The sequence below is a fragment of the Acinonyx jubatus genome, chromosome E1 (assembly GCF_027475565.1).
Source record: "Acinonyx jubatus isolate Ajub_Pintada_27869175 chromosome E1, VMU_Ajub_asm_v1.0, whole genome shotgun sequence".
Lineage (NCBI taxonomy): Eukaryota > Metazoa > Chordata > Mammalia > Carnivora > Felidae > Acinonyx > Acinonyx jubatus.
In genome coordinates, this window is record NC_069397.1 from 41,119,913 (window position 1) to 41,132,998 (window position 13,086).

General features: G+C 49.9%; 2 protein-coding genes across 6 annotated transcripts in view; one reads left to right on the forward strand and one right to left on the reverse strand.

Annotated features, from left to right (window-relative positions):
- Positions 1-8,134, forward strand: part of CFAP97D1 (CFAP97 domain containing 1) — a 15,971-nt gene extending 7,837 nt beyond the window's left edge. The window contains exon 7 of the transcript XR_008293951.1: positions 7,981-8,134. The gene's annotated coding sequence lies outside the window, so the exon portion shown is untranslated. The remainder of the gene's footprint in view (positions 1-7,980) is intronic.
- Positions 4,161-13,086, reverse strand: part of MPP3 (MAGUK p55 scaffold protein 3) — a 25,580-nt gene continuing 16,654 nt past the window's right edge. For 4 of the 5 annotated variants that reach the window (XM_027048863.2, XM_027048862.2, XM_053211525.1 and 1 more), the window contains 8 exons: positions 12,776-12,796; positions 12,236-12,277; positions 11,752-11,916; positions 11,555-11,635; positions 9,329-9,422; positions 9,015-9,123; positions 7,455-7,577; positions 4,161-4,466 (listed from right to left, as the gene is read on the reverse strand). In XM_027048863.2, the coding sequence (XP_026904664.1) occupies positions 4,290-4,466; positions 7,455-7,577; positions 9,015-9,123; positions 9,329-9,422; positions 11,555-11,635; positions 11,752-11,916; positions 12,236-12,277; positions 12,776-12,796 (812 nt within the window). In that variant the 3' untranslated portion in view covers positions 4,161-4,289. Of the gene's footprint in view, positions 4,800-7,454; positions 7,578-9,014; positions 9,124-9,328; positions 9,423-11,554; positions 11,636-11,751; positions 11,917-12,235; positions 12,278-12,775; positions 12,797-13,086 lie in introns of all 5 variants that reach the window. The other variant, XM_027048867.2, reaches the window with a different exon arrangement.

A 13,086-nucleotide genomic window follows, 5' to 3' on the forward strand; every position in this document is an offset into this window, starting at 1 on the left:
CAGCCTCGCATTGGGGTTGGTGACTCCGATGGCCAGCTGGGCTCCTCTTTCCACAAGGACTTTGTGGTTCTTTGTGGTTCTTGATGCTGTAAATGATCTCTGCACAGTAAGGTTTCCTGCTCTTCAGCGGTACTTCCAGCTCCTTGGCATTGTAGACTAGGAACTTCCAGAAGCCACTGGGCAGCATGGACTTTGTTTTCTTGTCACTCCCATAACCAATGCTGGGCATCAAGATCTGGCCCTTGAATCTTCTGTGCACCCTATTGTCCGCGCCTCTGGGTTTCCACCATTTGCACTTAACTTTGACATATCAGTCTGACTGGTGCCAGATGAGCTTCTGGGTCCTCTTTTTCACGATCTTGGGCTTCCCCAGAGGTCTGAGGGCAGCCAGGATGCCGAGTAAGAGCTGGCTGCCACCTCCACAGGCAGCGCCGAGGAAGAGACGGCAGTTCGGTTTGTTTTTTGAGCCCTTGCAATACTATTCTGGTCTGCGTTGTTCTTTTGGTACAGCTGGGGTTCCTGCTCAATCCCTGCTGGTGTCTTCTGTGGTGTCAGAAGGTGCTTCCCTGGGTCGCATGGTGTTGCTGGGCCTTCTGCAGAGGGACAGGCAGGGAGACACAGGGCTTTGCAGCTACTGTGAACAATTCGGGCCACCTGCTGGCACGCTGGTCTGAAACTAGGGCTGGGGTTCCCCGTAAGTCTCTACTGGGCTCCCCCTTTCTTGTCCTTTGGCTGAGAAAGCAAGCTTTCCACTTTTTTTTCCTTCCTCCTCTTTCTGTTGGTGGCTCTGGGTTGCAGGCCCCTTCAGAGCTTAGTCCAGGGTATATGGGAAAGGAAAAGAAAACCCAGGGAGATTCACCACTTTGTTGTTCCTCGACTCTCAAGGGCCCAAGCCAGCCCACCATCTTCTTTCTAGCTTTCAAGGTTTCTAGCTATCATGGTTTTTAAGCTTTCAAGGTTTTTAGTCGTACTTAGAGAAGAGAAGGAAAAACTGATTCTGCACCATCTGGTTCTAAAACCACAAGCCTGCCTTTTAAAGGAAGCAGTGGTTGGAGACTGTATTCAAAGGGCAGGAAAAAATAAAATAAATAAAGAAATTGACCCACATCAACTCCCCCAGTTGGTTCCTTGGTTCTGAACTGTATGGCTCAAAATTGGGCCTTGTGCTTGGTCTGGTCTGTTGTCATTAAATAAGTCATCAAGGGCTATCATTTTGGTATGCATGATTCCGGGGACTGGTGGCACAAATGGTGTGACGCTGGGTAAGTGGATGTAAAACTGTGATGGGCTACGTGTCTTTATGTGCGTATTCAAGCACACAATGGTTTTAAAAGCACAATTGGCTAAGGTTTATCATAGCTGAGCACTGCCTGAAGGACGGATGGTTGTAACTTTCTTAAACCCCTCTCCTGCAGAGAGTGGAGGGGGTGGCAGGCATGGTTACAAATTACTGGATCAGGGATGGCAAACAGGATTAACTCATTTGCTAATTCTGCTGAATTGATGCCAGATACTTTGTCCTGAAAGATCCAAAAGCAGGGCTTAGATTTAGGGTCATGTTCCATGAGTTCGGTGTGCCGTGGATATAGGAATGGGCGGTGGCAGCACATATGCCTCACCCGTTTAACATCCCTGATCTAGAAAAGTCCTCCAGAGCTCACATTCTTCCTATAGACACAGGCAGGGCTTACCTGAGTTTGAAGGCCCAAGGGTGGGAAAAAAAAAAAAAAAAGCGATCTATCTTGAAGAGTATGTAATAAAGAGATTTCTTGGCGTGGGGGCCCAGAGCGATGGGCTTTTGCAAAGATTTTGCCCAGTGGTTCAGCACATAAATAGTTCTAGTTGGAATGAGACTTGGCCTGATATTTACACAAGTCCTACCAACATCTATTTGTAAACAAGTGCATGTTTTGTCTTCTTTTGTTTTTTAGCAAGACTTTTCTGCTTTTTACAAAGAGTAGAAACACTTTCCAAATGACCTCTGACTCTGGGGCCCTACCTGTTCTACTCACAGACTCAGTAGCAGACAAACAGCTGTAGACACAGCTCATCTCAGGGGCCAGGAGGTGATTCGGACGGGAAATAAAGCAGGAATCACATTTCCACGCCTTGCTTCATCATATACAGGAAGAGAATTATTACCATTTTATCTGACAGTTGTGTAAAAATACTAAGAAGCCAAAAACGCCTGTTGTGTAAATGAAATACAAAAAAAAGAAAAAAAAAAAAGAAAAGAAAGGAAAAAAGAAAAAGAAAAGAAGGCTTTAGGTGCTCAACCACTGTTCATATACTGGAGAAAAAACCACCAGAGGGGACTTGGCTAAGAGTTGGTCATTGTCTCTCAAGGGTCCTTTTGACCTCTGCGTTTTCTGCCTCGGTGCTGACTTTAGATCCTGGCTCTCCTGTGTAACGACACAACTTTGTACGTGTCATTCACACGTCAAGGGCCAGCTGCCTCCCTGCCCTGCTGCCTTGTGGAAGAGGTCAAGACTCATTTCACTTGTGAGGAATCTAGCGCCTGGTCAGTGCAAAGAAGTCTGCGTCCTTTTGCTTTTTTAGAATGTGATCCTGGCAGGTGGACCTACCAGGTTAGTGAACTACAAAGTTGCAAAGGTGTCTTTGTAGGAGAAGGCAAAAATGGACATTTCGACATGGGCAGCAAATCTCATGAGGGATAGAACTTGCAATGGGTAAGCAGCCTCCTCACAATCTTAACAGTTACACCCCCCCCCCAACCCCTGCATTTTGTTGTAAATTCTAGCTGGAAACACAGCCCTCACATATAAGTCAATTCTTTAACGGGTAGCCTCAATTATGGGACCACAAAAGGACGAGGCAGCAGAAGATACGGATTAATGACCATCTCTGGTAGGGAGACTTGAGTTCAAATCCTATGGCTCTGCCATTTCTTTAGAACTATGTGAGCTTGGGCACGTTGCTGAAACTTTCTAGGCCTGTTTTCCGCATTCAGATAATGGGGTGATAGGCCCACGTCATAGGCTTGGTGTATTTGTCAAAGTAATGTATATAGCGGCCTTAGCATAGCTCCTGGCACAAAATCAAGACTTATACACACTGGCTATTAACAAGAAATCAAATTCTCTGAGCAGCTAAGATATATCACAAATCCTGTGACGTTGAGCACTTTTGCTCAAGGACAACCCATTAGGCCTGCACTGAATCTTTATACTTTGATTTTGACAGTCAGGACCGATTTGTCTTTGACAGGGGATATCATTTGGTTTCCCACGACCTAGCATGGCAAAAGCCTCTATAATCTGAAGGTGGGGGCAGGGGAGAAGCAGGGCAATTGTCAGGGACACGAAGGACAAGTGATGGAACAGAACAGAGCAAAGCCAGGGCTCCATTCTAGGAATCTTGAGGGTATTTAGAAAAGGTACAAGCAGCCTTGTATTCCTCCCGAGTCCCTGAAAACACCACTGTGTCGTCCAACAGCCCAGTGATTCATGACGACGGTGAAGTGTGCCTTAGGCTTCCGATAAAGTTTGTGCTCGATATTTAAGAAGGCAGAGAGCCAAGTTTTCCACTGCCAAGCAAACACTATCAGGGAGGTCAAAATCAACACGTTAGTGCTTGATGACAGGGGAGTCTCAGTTGCATGGGACATCTCAGTGGGCAAAACAACTCAATTCCCAACAAAGCTGAATAAATGAAGCGTCACTCTGTTTATGAAGCTTAAACATCTCTGGGGCACCTGGGTGGCTCAGCTGGTTAAGCAGCCGATGTCGGCTCAGGTCACGATCTCACGGTTGGTGGGTTCGAGCCCCGAGTCAGGCTCTGTGCTGATGGCTCGGAGCCTGGAGCCTGCTTTGGATTCTGTGTCTCCCTCTCTCTCTGCTCCTCCCCCACTCATGCTCTGTCTCTCAAAAACAAATAAACGTTAAGAAAAAAAACTGTTGAAAGCTTAAACATCTCTGCAAATCGGCACTGCATAAATTCACCCCCGCCTCCCCCAAAAGACAGTGGCCACTTCACTTTGGTGCAAAGAATCAGGGTCAACTTGCCCGTGACACTTTTAATGAATGAAATGTGTTCTTTTGTGATATGCCCCCTCTCAATTCGTGTTTTCCGCTCCGAAGGGGCGCAGTGAAAAACAGCAGACAAAATCCAGTAACAAACAAGACCTCACGCACGTACTCTTCTCGACAATGGAGTTTATGGAAAATTCTGCTCCTCTCCACACTTGAGGTTGCATGATGGTTGGCCTGGGGGAGGCCGGACTAGGTGGTGTTCCAGGTCCCCTCCGACCCGGCCGTTCTAGGATACAGTTACCTGACCCAACTAACAGGTACCCAGTGAGTGTCCTTGGTCAGCTTCTCTAGGAGCGCTCTGAGCTGGCTGTGTGCGCTCTGGAGGTCCTCCTTCACCAACACAGAGTCCACCAGGTGCCCGTAGTGCTGGTCTATGAAGGCGGCGGAAGCGGCCATCTCCTGCTGCTGTTCATCCTGCAAGGAAGAGAGGCGGTTACGGAGCAACTGGGTGGTTCTCGCTCAAAATGAGACACCTCCAGTCTTCTTCTCGGGCAGTGTTCCAGCCTCTCATTTTCCAGCGATGAGCGGGCGACTGTGGCCCGTGAATAACCGACGGCGCGCACAAGAACAGGGTGTAGTGGTGACAACCCATCACGGCCCCAGAAATGTCACCAAGCGGTAGACCTCATCATCATTCGTCCTCTCGAAATACCCACTACGCATCTGTTCACCTCCAGCCATGGCATGTGCTCTGGGGGGGAGGCCGATTCTCTACCCGTGCGTACATCTATGTCAGTATCACACTTCCTGTTGGAAGAGATTTCCAAAGAAGCGGTACTGTTGTGCTGCACGTCAACTTGGTTGCATAGTTAACAGCAAAGCACTACAAACACTATTAACTAGAAGCAAAGCAAGCATTTCTGGAATCGACGAAGGGGAGAAAGGAGAATGAGTAACTCTAATGCCTTCTCAAAACTCCTAACTTCAGCACCTAGAACTGAATTCTTCTTGTCATTTCCTCAGACGCAGAGCCAAACACTAGAACAGCAGCTAGAGTTTTTTATGCAAGGGCTGGGATAATCCCGACCAAGTGCCCCATTTCCTTTCATCAGACTGCTTTCCTGACACGTAACGGTAAGGGACAGGTAGCCAGTGACCCCTCCTTTGCTCAGCCTGCTCAGGGTTTGCTTCTTCATTCAAAAACACTTGGAATAAGCAGAAGCTCAAGCGGGTAGCTGACTGACAGTGAGCTTGATTTGGGCGGGGAAAGGCCAGCGGCAGATCTTACTTTAAGTAACACTGCAAAATGAAAACAGGCCTCTGGCACTCACCCACCTCCCTTTCTATCTCTTTCCAGTCTTTTTTTTTTTTTTGAGTTTTATTTATTTTGAGAGAGAGAGAGAGAGAGAGAGAGAGAGACGGCATGAGCAAGGGAGGAGCAGAGAGAAGGGAAGAGAGAATCCCACGCCTCACGCGGGGCTCAAACTCACGACCTGGGAGATCATGACCTGAGCCTAAATCAGGAGTCAGACACTTAAACCTGACCCAGCCCCCCAGGCGCCCCCACCGCTCTCCAGTCTTGGGCTTACAGAGACTCAGTGCTTTTACAGAGCAGGGCGAGCTGTCCTCCCCCAAAGAGACCCACATTCCAAAATTCTCTCTCCTCCTCTTCTCTCTGTTGCCAATCAGCCCCAGACTCCTATTTTGGTTTAGAAGATATGTTCTAAAGGTCTAGGAAACAGGTTGGCATGCTACCACAAAAACGATAGAGACACGAGAAGGCTGAGGCCCCTTCTTCTCCTTACTTCTTTCTCCCAAGAGGGGAAAAAGTAGATGACACTGGGAGAATCTTTCCTTTTTTTTTAATTAAAAAAAAATTTTTTTTAAGTTTGTTTATTTTTGAGAGAGAGACAGAGCACGAGCAGAGGAGGGGCAGAGAGAGGGGGAGACACAGAATCCAAAGCAGCTCCAGGCTCTGAGCTGTCAGCACAGAGCCGGACGTGGGGCTCAAACTCATGAACCATGAGTTCATGACATGAGCCAAAGTCAGATGCTTAACTGACTGAGCCACCCAGGCACCACTTTAATTAAAAAAAAAAAAAAAAATTAATGTTAATTTATTTCTGAGAGAGAGAGAGAGAGGCAGAGAGAAAGGGAGACACAGAATCCAAAGCAGGCTCCAGGCTCTGAGCTGTCAGCACAGAGCCTGATGCGGAGCCTGAAGTCACGAACTGCGAGATCATGAACTGAGCCGAAGTTGGACGCTTAACTGAGTCACCCAGGCACCCCCTTTTTTAAAAAAATTTTTAAAGTTTATTTATTTTGAGAGAGAGAGTGAGCAGGGGAGGGGCAGAGAGAATTCCAAGCAGGTTCCACACGGTTAGTGCCTAAATCAGGAGTTGGATGCTTAACCGACTGAGCCACCCAGGCGTCCCCAGGAAAAGCTTTCTAAATAAATACTCTCTCCCACAGGGCTCCTCCCCTACTCAAAAGCACTCTTCAGTAAGCCAGCGCTGTCCCTGGATCTTCAACCCCACCTCCCCATCCACCCCACATACACACCTGTGCACCTGTCCCCCGCTTCTGGAGTTTCCCCACCTCCAGGCACCCTCACTGTTCATCTTGGAAGCATTTAGCTCTTAAGAAATCATAGAAGGAACATTTTTGCCACTAAGTACCTTAATCCTCCTAATATTTGCATCTTGAAGGAACTCAAGTAAATCTCTCATGGAGTAAAATGGATGACATTTGTTTTACAGCCATAAATCCCCTGAACCCTTTTCCTGGCCTGTAAAGGTAGAACTCAACCACCCGTGGCTTTAGCAAGAAAGTCACAGGGGCACCTGGTGACTCAGTTGGTGAAGCGTTTGACTTCACCTCAGGTCATGATCTCAGAGTTTGTAGGTTTGAGCCCTGTGTCGGGCTCTGTGCTGACAGCTCAGAGCCTGGAGCCTGCTTCAGATTCTGTGTCTCCCTCTCTCTCTGTCCCTTCCCCACTCACACTCTGTCTCTGTTTCTCAAAAATGAATAAACATGAAAAAAAAATTTTTTTTAAAGACCGTCACAGTCCTGAACAGCAGACAGGACGGATTCTTGCCGTGCTGTCGCTTGCCCCATGTTGGATTCACTTGCTGGATCCAAGTCGGTATTTTAATTAAAAACTACTTGGGTTTGGCTTGGGAATTTAACAGATTCGTGTGTTCAAGTTCTTGACAGATGTCCTTGATTTTCTGGGAGGGTGCTTATGTGAAAGAGGGAAGCGTGGGGAGCCCAGGCAAAGTCACTGCTGTCTGAACTGGGAGGAACTTTCAGATGCCCCGTTTTGTGCCTTCTGGTGATGTGACCATCTAAATCTGGCCAACAGGCAAATGGAAAGACGGTCCTGTCCAGAAGGTACAAGCACCCTTATGCAGCTGGAACAGGCCTTTTTAGGCCTTCAGAAATGATCAACTTTAAACTTACAAGTGGGGCTGCTGTGTCCTCACAAGCTGGGGATGTAGGTGGTGTCTTCCTTTTTTCCTGTATTGCAGGCTTTACAAATATAACATAGGGCTTGAACTCTGAGGTCCTCAGTTGTTGCAGTGCCTGTGAAAGAAAGTTCAAGAATAGTATGCGTTTTGGAAATACGTTACTGTGAAAACGCTTTTCGAATGCTCAGTAATGGTGTGCTTCATCACATAACCTCGGTGGCAAACGTCCCGAGCACACGGTCCTATGACACTGGACTTCAGCTGGGCAGACCAGCTGCTCCTTTTCCCGTCCTCCACTTTGACACTGGACTTGGCTGGGCCCCAAAGGCCCACTTGCTGAGAACGAACGTTCCAAAGCTCCAAGAGTTGCCATTTCTTTAAGCCCTGACCCCACAAGCTCTGATTAACCTTCTTATGCCCTTCTCCACCTGCCCAGTCCTGACAGAAGAGGCAGCAAGATTCAACGTGCTTCTATTTAGTCAACTGTCGTCAATTTGGACTAATCCAAAATATGTGAGGCCTCCTTATGATATTCAAAGAAGAAAAGGTTTGCTAAGCAAATGAAGAGACAAAGAAATCATTTGAAACAAACCCTAAAGACTTTAGAAGATTTTCAATATGCAAATCATCCTGTTCATTAGCACATATGACCTATAACATTAGGGCGTCAATTTGGAAATACTGCTAAATGTACAATCTGTACCCCAGCCCCCAAAATCAATAAAATCACTTTTCAAAGAAAATGCTGAAATCTAGACTTTTAATTTCGATTACCAACCCCCAGTAAGTCCAAATGAGAGAGGGTTTTCCTCCCTAGACATAATGTGCTTGCTGGAATCTGTTTCAAGCCAACTGCTGTAAAATAAAGCCTTACAGCTTATAGCGTAAGCTGTGTCTATAGAGGAAGAAAAATCCCCAGATTGGGTTCATAGCTTAGAAGTTTTTCTCAAAGACAAGGTTAAAAAAGATGGTTAGGTCCCGGTCAAACACACAGCATGCAGCGTGTGCAGAACTGGAAATGTTTTTGAAGCACTTCACAGGGTCAGGTCTCCCTCTCTTTTCCCTTTCAAACTGCTCTCCTGATTGCCTCCTTCGGTGATTCCCTAAGTCACTGTTTCACTTGTCTGGGGAGGCGGGGGTGGGGGGAGGGAAGGAGGCACTAGGGATGCGGGAGGGGGGCGCTGTCCTGATACCGAGAGCTGAGCCCCAGCCTCCACCTGCGCATGGACATCTAATTCCCAGTCACGTCACAGGTGACCACTCGGTGCCGCCATCTACTCCATGATTTACTCCATGCAGAGGCTACTGTCCGAGGCCTGCAGGCCCGCAGAGGGTCCACAAGCGCCCTGCAATTAATGCGGCTTCGTGTATAGATGGGCACAGTCGGGGGTACAACAAGGCTTCCGTTAGATTCTCAAAGGGAGACTGAAGGACATGCAGTACTCTGGACTAGAAAACCCTAAAACTGAAGTTCAAATGTTCTGTAAAATACACAGTCCCCTCGTTTACATATTCCGTCAATAGAAAATGCCCAACTGGCCCAGAAACTCACGTCCGGCTCCACGTCCACCAAACACACTTTGTTTCTGGCCATCACGGCCTGAATGGCGTCCAGGCTGGTTCCATAGAGATTTTCCTTGTATTCACCATGCTCCAGGAACCTAAAACACCACCAACGGGGATCAGGCCTTTAGTTCCCAAGCTTGTCTGAGTGAGTGTGGAAAGACGGGCAGACTTTGCACCGCAAATTCTCTCCCGCTTCCCCCATCTCTTCCGAGAGCCCTCCCACGAGGTCAAGTGGACCACTGGACACGCGCAAAGAGCCCCAGCTGCACCGAGGCCAGCCGGGCCGGCAAGTCCACGTACCTGTTATGATGTAAGTCGGCCTCGAATGCTTGCTTAGAGACGAAGTGATATTCCACACCCTCTTTCTCGTGGCTCTTTCGGGGCCTGGTGGTGTCTTTTAAAGAAAGGAAAAGGGAAACTGGGCAAAGAAATGTCACCTCACAGTGAGCGACAACAGCGGCAAGCCCGTGGCTGCCTTCCTCTCCGGAACCCATTGCTGCTTTGCGGATAAACGATTTGTCTGTGTCCCTGTGGGGCAGGCACAACCTGTGATGTAGGAAAAGGAGGCCTCCCACTTTGCAGGTGAGGACACTGAGGTGCAGGCTGTGGCTTTTATTTATTTATTTATTTATTTATTTATTTAATGTTTATTGATTTTTGAGAGAGAGAGAGAGAGAGAGAGCATAAGCAGGGGAGAGGCAGAGAGAGAGGGAGACACAGAATCCAAAGCAGGCTCCAGGCTCTGAGCTGTCAGCCCAGAGCCCGACGCGGGGCTCGAACCCACGAACCGCGAGATCATGCCCTGAGCTGAAGTCTGACACTCAACCAACTCAGCCACCCAGGCGCCCCAAGGCCGTGGCTTTTAATGAATCACAGAAGGGATCCCTAATCCTAACCTTTGATGTCCAAATTGTTTTTCTTTTTGAGAGCAATGGGGCCCCAAATAGAGATGACGCTGCTGTATGCTTTTAATTCCTTATTCGGCTATTTCTTATTTTGCAAGAAAAGGCATGAAGACAGTCCCGTTATGGACTAGATGTGCCTCAGCAAAGCTGGCTCTCACGCTAATAATTTAAAAACACACAGCGTTTCCCCACTGATTGCTCTAGCAGACTTGAGATGCACACTCGGGGGAAAATCCAGTCCTTCACAGAACAAGAGCACACATGAAGTAACACACCGTTTTCCGGAGCATTCCAAAAGAAAAGATGGGATCTTGAGGGACGTTTTCATGCCCTTGAGAACTACCCGGGGATGCTCTGTGCTCCATATGTGGCATCTCTGTCCAACCTCTGGCAGAGCTGCGGGGTCACTTTTCTGACCATGCCATTCACTTGCTTAAATGCTTTTTATTCACCACCCATTACACTCTAAAGACCTTAGATGAGTCTCTCCTCCCACATCACCCACACTAACTTCCCCAGTCCCTAACACTGCTACCCTGGGTCACACCTCCATCCCCGTGGATGCACAAAGGGAACTATTCCTTTCTTCTCTGCCTGGAAAACTCCTATTTATGCTTCAAAACCCAGGCTAAGAGTCACTGCCTCTCTAAAGTGGGAAGAATCGGGAAGCCCTCCTCAACTCTCCTAGTTCCTAAAAGCACGGGGGAAAGTCACCTACCTGTGGTGTGCCTGGAAGCAGGTAGGCAGACCATCCATATACCCCTGCTCCGGGGGCTGGATCTGGGGGTCTCCAAAGGACCAGAAGCAGTAGGCCGCAGGTGAGAGGCCTTTTGTGTGGCCTCATTAAGGACACGACTGGGCAGGCTGCCTGGTTTGAAACTTGGCTCCACTACTTACCAACTGTGTGACGCTGGGCAAGTTACTTAACCTTTCTGAGCCCCAGTGTCTTCCTCTGCAGGACAGGGTGGTGGTAATCCTTCTCCTCAAGGGTACTGGGAGGGCTGTCCAAGCTACCACACATAAAAGCTCTTGCTACAGGTCCTAGACTCTTCATTCTCCTCTTCCTTATCACATCCGGAACCAGGACCTCCTGCCTACTGGCTCTCAGCATCCACAGCTGCTTCTAGACTCAGGAACTGGCAGGGGCGTTAGCACCTAGGAGGATGCCCAGAACTTCCGAGGGGCTGGAATCCAGCTACAAGGGCTCTCTGGCTTCTCTGAACTGCTCTCTTACCCAGAGGGCAGCGGCCATCGGGGTCGGAGTCATTGTGAAGAGGAAGCTGGAATGCCCCCTGAGGTTTCCACTTTGCCTGCAATGTGCTCTAGACTCACCTCCCACCCCAGGAAGGAACTGGGCAAGTGGACTGGACTGAGAGTGGGCAGAAGTGGCCTTCTGCCTCAAAGGGTCCTAGTGGACCACTGAGAGTGGGTTTCTTATCATGTCTAGGTCTCATGAGCTGCATATAGCAGGCAGTGTGTCCATCGGTCCCTCAGACCCAAAGTAAGGATTAGGATGGATATGGGGAGTCAAGCCCCCATGAAATATCCATGCACGTGCGCGTGCGCGCACACACGCACCGCCCCCCGCCCCCCCACCGCCATGTGGGCCCTCTTCTCTTACGTGGAACAGCAACACCAAAGTGCTGTGGGTTCTCTGCCACCACCTTCTGCTTCAGCTCGTGCAGTCGGGCTCCCAGAGATCCTGGGAAACAAAGGGAAGGTGACCAGGGTCCCTGCTGAGCAACCTCCCCATCCTTCCGGGAGGAAACCAGGGAGGAAATCCTGCATTTGTCCCCGGAAATGCAGGACATCACCTACCAATCAGAACCACCAGGCGGGGCCGCTCACCAGGCTGGTGCTGGTACCTGGTCACCTCCTCATAGGTCAGCAGCTCTGGAGACTCGGCTACTGCGGACACCTTTCCCTCCTGGGGGCTTCCCAGTCTCTCCCTTCGGCCCAGCCGGAAGCTTCTCCGAAGACCAGCTTTGGGGGAAGGGCAAGGGGAACCACGGCATTAGTCCCAGGATCTCCCGGTAAAGACTTTCTCCCCCTGGCCGGACCTTGGAAGGGGGGCTGAGTCCCACCGGCCTGCATTCCTTCCCTCCCAGGGCTCTGCTCCCAGTGTCTGCACCCCAAAGCCCGGGCAGGTCAGCCCCTCTTCTGGCTGACAAGAAACTGAAGGGAAATGTGAGCCCCCCAAGCTCAGCTGTTCCTCAAGGATTCCTGGGGATGAGATCACCCTGCCTGGTTTGGGAGCCCACAGCCAGCTGTGCACGGGCAGGGCAGCGTCCCCACTACTTACCCACATAGTGCCCTCTGAGGTACCCCTCACAGTCAGACGTCTCTGGAAACCAAACAGAGAAAGGGCGGCCAGTGAGCCCTGCTGGACACATCCTCTGACCCAAAGGTTCCCGGCCCCTGGGGGCCAGGCGGAACCCACTGGGATGGTGTCTCAGGGGGGTCAGGAAGAGACGCCATATCCTGGCCCCCCAGGAAAACAAGTTCTTCTGTTTCACTCAATGCTCCATGCTGAGGCCCCAAACAGCCTTTCCAGGCCCTGGCAGGGGTTTCTGGGCCAGCAAGCCCCTCTGGGCTAGGATCAGTATGCATCAGGAGGGGACATTCACTCGCCCTGTCCACCCCCTGCAGTCTCCTGCCTCCCACCAGCACCGGCAGCCCAGCCCAGCCGGCGGGGGCCCGTGTGCTAGGCGGGCAGGGAGGAGCTCTGTCCCCAGCAGCTCTTCACACCTCAGGGCACAGGGAGAAGGCAACAAGCCCTTCCAGACATTTCTACAAAAAAAGGAGTCTCATCCGGGTGCACAGGGGATAGATACCAGCCTACCTTTGTCACAAGGCTGATCATCTGCGGTTTGCACAAAAGACAGATGGAAGAGCGTTAGCGGAGGGGAACCAGGAGGCCCTGAGGCTGACAGGCAGCCGTGGCCTCGTGTGCGGAAGGAGCCCTCCATCTGTCCCCTCTTTCTTTCCTCCGACAAACCTGTGATCCGAGCTGCGGTGCACTATTAAACTGAGACTAGCTCTAATTAGTCTTCCTGTGTGTGTCTCATTAGCGGCCCCAAGCAAGCCAGCTCATCACCGGCATTAGCAGCCTCAAGGCCAATTTACTCAGCAGTCCTTCTGACTTGAGAGCAA